Source organism: Eleutherodactylus coqui, chromosome 13 (genome assembly GCF_035609145.1).
Source record: "Eleutherodactylus coqui strain aEleCoq1 chromosome 13, aEleCoq1.hap1, whole genome shotgun sequence".
Taxonomy (NCBI): Eukaryota; Metazoa; Chordata; class Amphibia; order Anura; family Eleutherodactylidae; genus Eleutherodactylus; species Eleutherodactylus coqui.
The window spans coordinates 98,778,081-98,790,407 of record NC_089849.1 but is presented as its reverse complement, the minus strand read 5'-3'; the positions used below and the strand labels follow the sequence as shown (position 1 = coordinate 98,790,407).

The 12,327-nt window shown below is 41.5% G+C and overlaps 1 protein-coding gene across 1 annotated transcript in view; it reads right to left on the bottom strand.

Annotated features, from left to right (window-relative positions):
* Nucleotides 1-3,400: 3,400 nt before the first annotated feature.
* WFIKKN2 (WAP, follistatin/kazal, immunoglobulin, kunitz and netrin domain containing 2) overlaps nucleotides 3,401-12,327 on the bottom strand; it is a 27,162-nt gene continuing 18,235 nt past the window's right edge. The window contains exons 3-4 of the mRNA XM_066587176.1: nucleotides 5,487-5,602; nucleotides 3,401-5,002 (exon numbers count right to left, since the gene is read on the bottom strand). Of these exons, the coding sequence (XP_066443273.1) occupies nucleotides 3,503-5,002; nucleotides 5,487-5,549 (1,563 nt within the window). The 5' untranslated portion in view covers nucleotides 5,550-5,602 and the 3' untranslated portion in view covers nucleotides 3,401-3,502. The remainder of the gene's footprint in view (nucleotides 5,003-5,486; nucleotides 5,603-12,327) is intronic.

Below are 12,327 nucleotides of genomic sequence, written 5' to 3'. Positions count from 1 at the left end.
TTTGGCCTGATGTGAGAGTCAGTAAAAAAGCAGATTATGAAACTAATGATTTTCAATGGTTTCCTTCCCATCTGCAAGTTTTTACTGATGCGATGTTGAGAGAATAGAAAACCGCAGCATGCTCTATTTTTTGTGATGTGCAATTTTTTAAAAAATTTTGCGATGCAATTTTAACATTATAAAGTCCTATTGACTGTTGCAAAAAAAAAAAACTGCACAATTTTATCGCATGCGGCAGTGATGCGAGATTATTCTAAAAAACGCAGCGCCACCACTCACAAATCGCAGGAACAAAGACGCGATTTTGCCATGATGTTCCAACGGCAAAATAGCAATTGCCCGTGTGAAACTAGCCTAAGCGTGAATGAGTGCTGAAGCGTGTGTTTGTTGCTGAAGTTTGCTGCAGCCATGGCTGATGCTCCTTCACACTTCATTTATTTGTTGGATGTGCAGAGGCTTTGCATACTTACCAATTATATTCGGTCTCCAACTTTATACCCCAACAATCAGGGGACACAAAATGTCTAGTTGTCCTCAAATGGTTCTTATCCAAGCGGACACAGTGTTTGTACGGCTTGCAATCATGCTACATTTAATGATTTCTGCATTGATGTTCAAAGAGTACAGAATATCATCCCTCATTAATGTGATCTACTTATAACGCCAAGTATGTACCATGCAGTATGTGGGGGGCACCGCTTCTGCAGATCAAACCCAGATTCAGCACTACCTATCAGATGATATCAGCCATCAATAATTCGCTGCATCCAAGCATTCTGCCGTAGTACATTTGGATCTACCACAGAGTTCTCCTTCAAAGACATAGAAAGGGTGTTTACACCCAAGAGTCGGTGACTTCAAACACAAATATCTGAGCCGTGGAGCTACATGGATTTTCATATTATAAATCCGAGTCCTTACAGGTTAAAATATGCGAAAAGATTTTTCATTGCATTGTGAATAAGCAAGTTTTTTAGTTAATCTCACTTTTCTAACATTGATTATACAGTCATATTCATCTGTGAATGGTGGATTTTAATCATGTGACTAGTTTTAGATATGTACTTAAATAAGCCTGATTTGTTATTACACATGCTATGAAAAAAGAGTTGACCTGAAATGATAGCGAGCTGTATCAATGATGGCAATGACCGTTTATTCTTTTGAATAGTTTTCAATAAATATAAAGCTTTCATTGGCAAGAATTCTGGTGCTGGAGCATTCATTCCTTCATTCTACTGGTGGCTCTCCTGCAATCTGGATCTCTCCATGTACATTATTCTAGTTGTGGTTGGTGTTTCCAGGTGAGCTGACTTTCTTTGGCCTTATCTACTATAATACTGCCTCCCAAGTACAAGGATATATGTAGTATAATACTACCCCCTATGTGAATGAGTATAACTACTAAAATACTGCTCCCTATGCACAAGAACATATAATTTAAATACAATAATACTGCAACTATGTACGAAGATATAACTGGAATAATAGTACCACCTATGTGCATAAATATAACTACTATAATACTGCCCCCTCTGTACAAGAATATAACTACTATAATACTGTCCCCTATATACAAGAATATAACTAGTATAATACTGCCTCCTATGTACAAGAATATAACTACTATAATACTGACCCCTATGTACAAGAATATAACTACTATAATACTGCTCCTATGTACAAGAATATAACTACTATAATACTGCCCCCTATGTACAAGAATATAACTACTATAATACTGCCCCTTATGTACAAGAATATAACTACTATAATACTGCTCCTATGTACAAGAATATAACTACTATAATACTGCTCCTATGTACCAGAATATAACTACTATAATACTGCCCCTATGTACAATAATAAAACTACTATAATACTGCTCCTATGTACAAGAATATAACTACTATAATACTGCTCCTATGTGCAAGACTATAACTACTATAATACTGCTCCTATGTACCAGAATATAACTACTATAATACTGCCCCTATGTACAAGAATATAACTACTATAATCCTGCCCATATGTAGAAGAATATAACTACTGTAATACTGCTCCTATGTACAAGAATATAACTACTATAATACTGCCCCCTATGTACAAGAATATAACTACTATAATACTACCTCCTATGTACAAGAATATAACTACTATAATACTACCTCCTATGTACAAGAATATAACTACTATAATACTGCACTCTATGTACAAGAATATAACTACTATAATACTGCCTCCTATGTACAAGAATATAACTACTATAATACTGTCCCCTATGTACAAGAATATAACTACTATAATACTGCTCCTATGTACAAGAATATAACTACTATAATACTGCCTCCTATGTACAAGAATATAACTACTATAATACTGCTCCCTATGTACAAGAATATAACTACTATAATACTGCCCCCTATGTACAAGAATATAACTACTATAATACTGCCCTCTAAGTACAAGAATATAACTACTATAATACTGCCCCCCTATGTACAAGAATATATCTACTATAATACTGCTCCTATGTACAAGAATATAACTGCTATAATACTGCCCCCTATGTACAAGAATATAACTACTATAATACCGCCCCCTATGTACAAGAATATAACTACTATAATACTGCCCCCTATGTACAAGAATATAACTACTATAATACTGCCCCCTATGTACAAGAATATAACTACTATAATACTGCTCCCTATGTACAAGAATATAACTACTATAATACTGTCTCCTATGTACAAGAATATAACTACTATAATACTGCCCCCTATGTACAAGAATATAACTGCTATAATACTGTCTCCTATGTACAAGAATATAACTACTATAATACTGCCCCCTATGTACAAGAATATAACTACTATAATACCGCCTCCTATGTACAAGAATATAACTACTATAATACTGTCTCCTATATATAAGAATATAACTACTATAATACTGCCTCCTATGTACAAGAATATAACTACTATAATAGTGCTCCCTATGTACAAGAATATAACTACTATAATACTGCTCCCCATGTACAAGAATATAACTACTATAATACTGCCCCCTATGTACAAGAATATAACTACTATAATACTGCCTCCTATGTACAAGAATGTATATACTATAATACTGCCTCCTATGTACAAGAATATAACTACTATAATACTGCCTCCTATGTACAAGAATATAACTACTATAATACTGTCTCCTATATATAAGAATATAACTACTATAATACTGCCCTCTATGTACAAGAATATAACTACTATAATACTGCCCCCTATGTCCAAGAATATAACTACTATAATACTGCTCCCCTATGTACAAGAATATAACTACTATAATACTGCCCCCTATGTACAGGAATAGAACTACAAGTAGGATAACTTTTACATCTGACCAGAGTTGCTCTTTAATTCAAGGTTGACATACTGTATTAGTAATTTCACAAGAAATGCATTCCTTATTATCATACATGTTCTATGATATTAGTATATTATGACTGTCCTAAAATGTCTTTGAGAAGATCACAAGTTTTGTTGTGGATTACTTCCCGAAGTTTGCGCACACGACGGGAACTTGACATGCCAACAAAGCTGTGTGGTTGTAGAACTGCCATGCCATTATGTGCATCACCCATGATTATGAGCTGCCCACTGACAGACGTGATATTGGGGCATGGACAACTCCAGTACATGCTGAAGAGAGTGATTTCAAGTGGTTGCTTTCCTAAAAAATTCAGTCCCATTTTTTCATCTTTCAGGATTTCCTCCACTGACACAAGAGCATGTCCAGATTCTTGGTCTTCTGACAACTCTATTATACGCCCAAGGATGGCAAAGTCACTTTTACAGAAGCTTGTCACCAGCTTCTGCCGAGGCTTACAGACTTTGCACTTTTGGTTTTTGGGGAATGGGCAGGACTCTTCACACATTTCTTTGCTTTCGAAATTGTTCTCATTGCCCCCACACCCACCGTAAATGAAGGACTGGCACTGATTTAACAGCTTGTTAAATGCCCATCTTGGCTCATATGCCTTGCATGGTCCTTGGAGGGCAGGATAATTACAGATGTTGACTGGTCCATTCATACACGTTATCATGCATGAATCGTAGGTCTCAAAATGATTCATGTTACTGTTGCAATTCCCATATACAAAGATGAAACAGTTATTTTTTTTGGCGTCAAAATACCATCGTGTCTGCTCTTCTCCACAGTCTTCGCTGTCCGGCGGCTTTAGGCACTCGTCAGTTGGAAAAAAAGTCTGATTTCCAGAATTTTCCTTGGGGGGTTGTTCTTTGACGGTCAATGGGAAGTTGATCTTGATCATGCCCCCACTGTTTTTTGCTGTACATATATAGGTCCCAGTGTCCTGTAGTTGTGTATTATAAATGACTAGCTGGGCAATGTTGGTGACTACTATGTTTGCAACCACATGGTTGGGCCGCATGACTACATTTCCCTTTCCTTCCTTCTCCCATGTGATTTCTGGTTTCGGTTTTCCAGTAACATCGCAATGAAAACTGACCGTGTCCCCGACATTGACCGTCTTGTGAGTAGGGCTGTTCACTAGAGTTGGTGGAACTATGTTCACAATGGCTGTTTCAGCTGATGGGATAGTTGGGATGGCAGTTGTCTCTGATGGAAGAGGACTAGTATGTGGCCAAGTGAGGTGATACTTGCAAGTGACTATTGTTAACGAGATCCCCTTGGCGCAAGCTTCAGCATCCATGAAGCATTTGTTATAGTAAGTAAGCCCATCCGAGGCACAGGTGAAACTTGGTTCCTTCTCGCATCTGTCTTTGCATTTGCAGATAGGCTGCCCGTCCCAAATTTCACACTGAGAACCCTGCTGAGTGCACATGAAGAGGTCACAAGTAGCCTGCTTGGGCATCCCCACGGGACCCTTCCTTCCCTTCACATCCATGTATCGCGCTGCCACACAGCTTTTCATTCCACAGACATTAGGACAACATTTTTCATAAGTTTCACATTCCTATTAAATAAAAACATTATAAGTATAAAAATGAAATCCATGTCATTTTCAAAAACATTTATATTGAATTAAACTATTTTATCGATACGATGCAAAAATCTATTATTTTACAATAAAATACTCTATTAACCATCTATAAAAAGCCCTGGACTCTATGTGATTGAGCAACAACCCTCAGCCATAGCGGATTCAATTGGTTAACTCCTCAGTGTTAGCATAAAAACAAATCTAAAGCTTTCTTAAGACACAGTTTTTTGTGCCGTTTTTGTAAAAATAAAAATTTACTAGCTTTTTTTTAATACACACATGCAATTTTTTCACGCATTTTTTTTCTCTTTTATTGTAGTCTATGGGGAAAAAAGCCAACTCTAAAGCATGCAGCAGTTAAAAAATACACAATGGACTCAAAAAATTCTGATCATGTCATATGGCTAATCCAGCACATGATACATATATTCCATTCTATCAAGCAAATTGTCCTCACCTGATCGGCTTCGCACTCTCTTTGACAGGTGCTCTGAGCATCCACCCATAGGTTTGGATTCATATCGTTGGGACATAAGCCGGCATGGGAGTACCTTACGTGGGGTATGGCATGCCCTTGCAAAAGTAAAAAGAGAAGAATTACAACACGGGTCCTTACGGCCCTCTTCGCCATCCAGGTAATGATGAACAGGTGACACATTTCAGGTTTCGGTGCCAAATCCCGAGTTTTGGTTCTATAACTGCGTGTTGCTGCCGCTCTGCCCACTACCAAGTGCTGTCAGTTGTGCAGCCGGCTCCGATCTGAACTGGATTAATGGTCTTATGAAAAATAACCCTTTAATTCACGCAGGCGACATGTGTATATTTACTGTACGATTTATTCCATCGCTCCATTAATTAATTCGGGAAATCTTGATTTCAGAGGACAATACTCTTTTGTCTGAAGTTTAGTCTGTGTGTTTCAGAGGAGAAAAAAATCCTGGAAAGACTTAAAAGGATTCCGCTTGTGGCGGCGCCTCACCCCCTTTATTAATTGTTCTGTTCACGGGTGACTGGGTCTTAATTTATGTAATATGACGAAACGAAATACGACGACTGTTGGTAATTATATAAAACATTTGAGTTTAATTGGGGGAGACACGTTTACATAGGACTGCTCATTATTCAGGGCGACACAGAAACTTTATATATCAAATTAAGAGCTTACTAAATTCCTTCGCGGCATTATACAACGTAAGACCGTTGTTCTTTGTTAGATCTCGGCAAAACCTTTAAAGGGAGGAAAAGTCCTAATGAATGGGCCGCCTTTGAAATCCACTATTTTTACAGCCGTAATTTCTCTGTCTGAGCCGATTAGTAAAATCCAAAACACACACCGCTCACTGTCAGAGCCCATCGAGCGTTGTATAACCAGATCTCAAAAATGGTACTTTCTGAGATCGTACAAAACCACAAAGTCATCGGCAAAGACAGATATATGGGTGCACCTACATTACAGCATAGCTACAACTTCAGTGACACCCTATGGGAAATTAGTTGCAAAGGGCCTTGAGACCAACTGCAAAAAATTGTATACTGTATGTGTATATCTAGGGTAGACGTAAGAAAGGGTGCATTTGGTATATGTTCCTATAGACGTGGCTCTTCCAAGTAGCCAGTGCAAAAAAGGGACAACTACAGCAGGAGACGATGAGCAGACTGACACAAGGCCATGTCCTAGGCCCAGTGCTGTTCAACATTTATATAAATGATCTGGAGGAGGAATTAATGGGAAACTGATCAAATTTGCAGGACGGCACAAACCTAGGAGGGATAGCTAACACCGGGGAAGAGAGAGAGGATTCAAAAAGATCTAGAAAAGCTTGAACAGTGGCCGGCGACTAACAGAATGGTATTTAACAAGGAGAAATGCAAAGTCCTACATCTGGGCAAGAAAAATGAAAAAAGCACATACAGAATGAGAGGAATAGGACTAAGCAGCACATGTGAAAAAGACTTGGGTATACTAATAGATCATAGACTGAACATGAGTCAACAATGTGATGCAGCAGCCAAAAAGGCAAACACAATTCCGGGATGTATTAAGCATAGAGTCTAGATCGTGTGAGGTAATTACCCCCCTCTACTCTTCCTTAGTCAGACCTCATCTGGAATACTGTGTCCAGTTCTGGGCACCCCACTTTAAAAAAGACATAGACAAACTGGAGCAAGTTCAGTGAAGAGTTACGAAGATGGTGAGCGGTCTGCAAATCATGTCTTATGAGGAACGGTTAAAGGATCTGGGAATGTTTAGCTTGCAAAAACGAAGGCTGAGAGGAGACATAGGGAATAATTTAATATACGATTTCAATTTTATGCCACTCTCAACACTTTTCAAGAAAAGTTTTAGCGGAATCAGCAAATCTTTTCACTACCCATTTTATTTACTATAATTTACTCTAGAAACTGCAAATTTTTTATTTCCTGGTTCCCAGATAGCGAAACATAGACCAAATAAATTAAGAGGCGTAGGGCCAGCCTCGGGTCTATGTGGGCCCTCGGCCATGTCTCATTGGGACCCATTGCAGTATGTCCTTCTAGAAAGTTCCCATTGAGCATGCTCAGTTGTTACTCCTTTTTCAGTTTAGGACCTTCCAACACATGACCTCCCGACAGCCAATTAAAGCACATAACATAGGAGGCAACATCTGCGTGTAGTTTGTCAAAGTGACCACTAGAGGTCACTACAACCCCAGTTCTAGACGCGGATGTTACTTCCTAAGGGCGGAATCACCAGGAGGGTGCAGGCACTCTGAAGTACCAGTCGTTCTTGTAAATGAATGAGATGAACTATTCTGATCTTGTCACTGCCTTGTTTACTAGGGACTAGACCATTACCTATCAATGCTCCCAGGTCAGTGTTGAGACAATGGGCCAGGATCTCTACTAGTATTTTTCATATCTATAGTTACAAGACAAAGTAAGTGAACCCCTTCGAATTACATGCATTTCTGCATTTATTACTAATAAACTGCAGTCTGAAGGTTTTCTAAAGACTGGCACCACAAACAACACTGACATAGCACCCTGGCTTGCCAGGAACCATGGTAAAGGCATATACAACTAATTAAGATAACAATAACAGACATGAGACAGAATTTTGGGAAAAGTGGAGGTCGGACAGATATTTATTTTAAATATTGCACATGCATTTCCTTTATGTTGGTCACCAGCATGTCTTACCACCGCTGCCGTCGGCGCATGTCCTGGTTGGTTACATATGAGACATGGGATTTCCAATAATGAAAGGGACAAGGTTCTACCAGCTGTGACCGCTAAAGATGAGCCAAAGAGTAAAAGTAAATACAAACACGACCATAAACATGTAAACAATCAAAGAGTCGGGCAAATAACTGTTACAGTACTAGTGGGGTGCACAGGTACGCACGGCGCGGGACTCCCTGACCTTCACCCACACCAATATCCCTTCCTGGAGGTAGTCCCAAAGGTGGATAGGTCCAGGCTGCCAACACTAACCCTACGCTGCCTAGTAGCAGGACAGGAAGGAACCGCCGTACCTATGAGGATGACAACTTACTAGTACTGACAGGCTAGGCCAATAGAATAAACCAACACGAAAGGAGAACCACAGAACAAATGCAGAGCTGGATCGAGACAAGGTAACTCCCACTGGAGCAGGACCGAAGTCAGACACACAGGGAACGGAACCAATAACTGGCAACTGCTATCGGCAGCTGTCAGACTATATTCAGGAGTCTCCGCCCCTTGGGTGGAGACGAATTAAGCCGGCTGACCGGAGCTCCCAGCCAGAAACTATAACTCACAGAGGTAGAGTGGGTGCGCTCTCTACAGCAGGCACACGCACGTCACATGCCGCACCCGCTCACCGGAGCACGGCGCCGCCGCTCGCCACCCTGAATGTGGGCGCAACACCATCCCAGAACGCCGCAGCGAACCGCGCCACTGCCACCTGTGGTCCCTGACTGGCCTCATAGTAACAATAACATTGAAGGAGGTTTGATTCTTGGCTGTGGAGGAGCCCAAGAACAAGTACCACCCGCACAGTCAGCTTTAGAAAACTATCTTAAGCCCATCCTAGGCTAAAAAAATTGGCTATTTAAACAAAAGGCAGACGGAGGCAGGTAAGGGCGGCTGCACTCCCCCTAAAGGGGCACTGCCGTCAGTCTCCCAGGCTTATGCAGCTTGGGAGACCAATAGGCTGACAGCACAAACACTTGCACTTTACACATATATATCATGTTGGTCACCCAACCACAGGGGCATGTCCTAATTGATTAGACAGGTGACATGATGTACTCTTTCAATACTGAAAGTGACAAGGTCCTACCACACATCACCAGAGCTAACTGTAAACCTATATTGAGCTCCAGCCCCCACCTGGCAATACGAAAACTGTCCTTTCACTAGTATCCTGAAGGTCTTACAGAAAGATATCATGAGGGTCACGTTCCAGCTGACGATGGTGTATAACCCCCCCACCCCCCTCTCCATAAGGATGGAGAAAGCGGCACACACATTATTCAAAAAGCATCTAGCCCTTTTTATGGAAGAATGGTTATGTTCACCATTCCATATCACGCTAGGTATGATTTCAAACCAGACTACAGGAAAATCTTAAAAAAGGCAGTGAAACATTCAATGTCAGAACACATTATGGATATTGTCACGGGTCGGGTTTAGCTGTGCAAGTCTCAGGATATGATGCAGCAGATGGAGTAAACAGAGCGTAAAGTATTTATTTGAGAACACAGAAATAAAAGCAAACAATTGGATAGTAATGAATACGCAACTGGATTTTCTTCCTTCGATTCTCCAGACACTATATGCAGCCCACTATAGCATAGCAATACTACGACAATAAAACTGCTACGATCTGTACAGTCCAACAGTAAAACAGATTATGGAACATAATGTTACAGTATCCTACCCACTGGTATCACCGAAAGAACAAAAGGCTTCAATAAAGACTTATGAAACACCCTGTGAACCCTCCATGTAGCTGGCAAGTCCAGTTCATAGGCGAGAGGATTCACTACCCGCGTGGTGACAAAGGGCCCCACATAACGCAGTGCCAGTTTTTAAGAAGGAAGCTTCAATTTGAGATTTTTAGAAGACAGGTATACCTTCTGTCCCACCCTGTAAGGTTCAGATACTGACAGACTCCTTCCACTACGCAACTGCATACGAGTCCCCGGCGCTTCCAGGTTCTTCAGTACTTCTTTCCATACTCCCTGCAGCGTATCTGTGGCAACGTCAGCTGCAGGACAGACAGATGGAGTAGGGATCGCTGTAAGGAAGCGAGGATGCTGACCGTATACACAAAAGAATGGAGATACCCCAGTGGAAGAACAAGTGCGATTGTTTAGGGCAAACTCTGCCAATGGCAAGAAATCTGCCCACTGATAAGCTTTTTCACTGGCAAGCAACCGTAAATATTGCACTAAATCCTGGTTCTTCCGCTCCCTCTGACCATTAGTTTGCGGGTGGAATGCAGACAAAAAGGAAACCGACGTTCCCAGGTTTCTACAGAAGGCTCGCCAAAATTGCGCAACAAACTGAACTCCGCGATCAGATACAATGTTCTCGGGAACCCCATGTAGAGGAATGATTTCTTTTACAAAAATCTTGGAAAATTCTATCGCAGAAGGTAGCTTCTTTAACGCCACAAAATGTGCCATTTTTGAGAACCGATCGACAACCACTAAAATAGTGGTGAACTTCTGAGACTCAGGTAGATCAGTGATAAAATCTAAAGATAAATGTGACCAGGGACAAGAAGGTAACGGTAACGGTCTCAGTGGCCCCTCAGGAGGACGCCGACGACTTTTACTGCGTGCACAGACAGAGCATCCCTTAACAAAGTCGTGGATCTCCTGAGACATGCCTGGCCACCAGAAGTGTCTAGAACAAAGATCCAAAGTACCCTAAACCCCCAGATGGCCTGCGAAAACCAATGAGTGAGATGACTCTGAGACGCAAGATCTCTGGCACAAACCATCTGCCCTCCGGCACCCCCGAGGGAGCGTCCTGCTGACCATTCTGTAGTTGAGGGACGAAGTCTGATTCTTCAGCTGCCACCACCACCCCAAGTGCCAAGATATTCTTGGGAGTCATAGTCTCACTTTCTGGTGCCCCAAAACTCCGTGACAGGGCGTCCGCCTTCACGTTCTTCTCTCCCGGGATATATGTCGCAACAAAATTATACCTGGCAAAAAATAACGCCCACCTGGCCTGCGAGCAGTAAGTCTTTTAGCATTGGCGAGGTATACCAGGTTCTTGTGATCAGTGTACACGGTAATGGGGTGTCTAGCCCCCTCAAGATGGTGTCGCCACTCTTCTAGAGCCCACTTGATTGCCAATAACTCATGGTTCCCCACATCGTAATTACTTTCCGACAAATTAAACTTCCGTGAGAAGAACGCACATGGGCAATATCCGGATCTGCCGCTGACCTCCTGAGACAAAACTACCTCTGCCCTCACATCGGACGCATCGACTTCAATAAAAAACGGTTGTACTAACACCGGGGCAGTGGAAAACGCCCTTTTTAGATTACTAAAAGCCTCTAGGGCCTCTCGTGACCATCTTACTAGGTCGGCCCCCTTTTTGGTAAGATCGGTCAGGGGTTGGGCAATAACTGAGTAATTTTTAATGAATTTGCTGTAAAAATTTGCGAAACCCAAAAATCGCTGGAGAGCTTTTAGGTTGTCTGGTCTGACCCATTGGGAGATTGCAGCCATTTGAATATCCGTGGGTGAAATCACATAACCCAGGAAAGACACTTGTTTAGTAGTGCATTTTTCCAACTTGACAAAAAGTTGGTACTCACGCAAACGGGTCAGAACCAATCTCAGGTGCTGCACATGGGAATCCCAGTTCGGGCGAATACACCAGAATGTCATTGAGATATACCAAAAATACGCCCAGCAAGTCGTGGAAGACCGCGTTCATAAATCCCTGGAACACAGCAGGGGCGTTACAAAGTCCAAAGGGCATGACATTCAAAATGTCCTAACGGGGTGTTGAACGCGGTTTTCCACTCATCTCCTTCTCGAATGCGAATTAGATTGTAAGCGCACCTTAAGTCCAATTTGGAAGACCAGTGGGCTCCTATTCAACCTGATTCAATAAGTCAGGAATCAGGGGCAAGGAGCACTGGTTCTTCACTGTAATTTTATTCAGAGCTCGATAATCCATACAAGGCCTCAATGTCCCATCCTTCTTCTCCACAAAAAAGAGACCTGCTCCGGCAGGGGACCTGGATGGCCTGATATGTTGTTTGGCCAGAGACTCTGAGATATAGAACTTAAAGGGGTTGT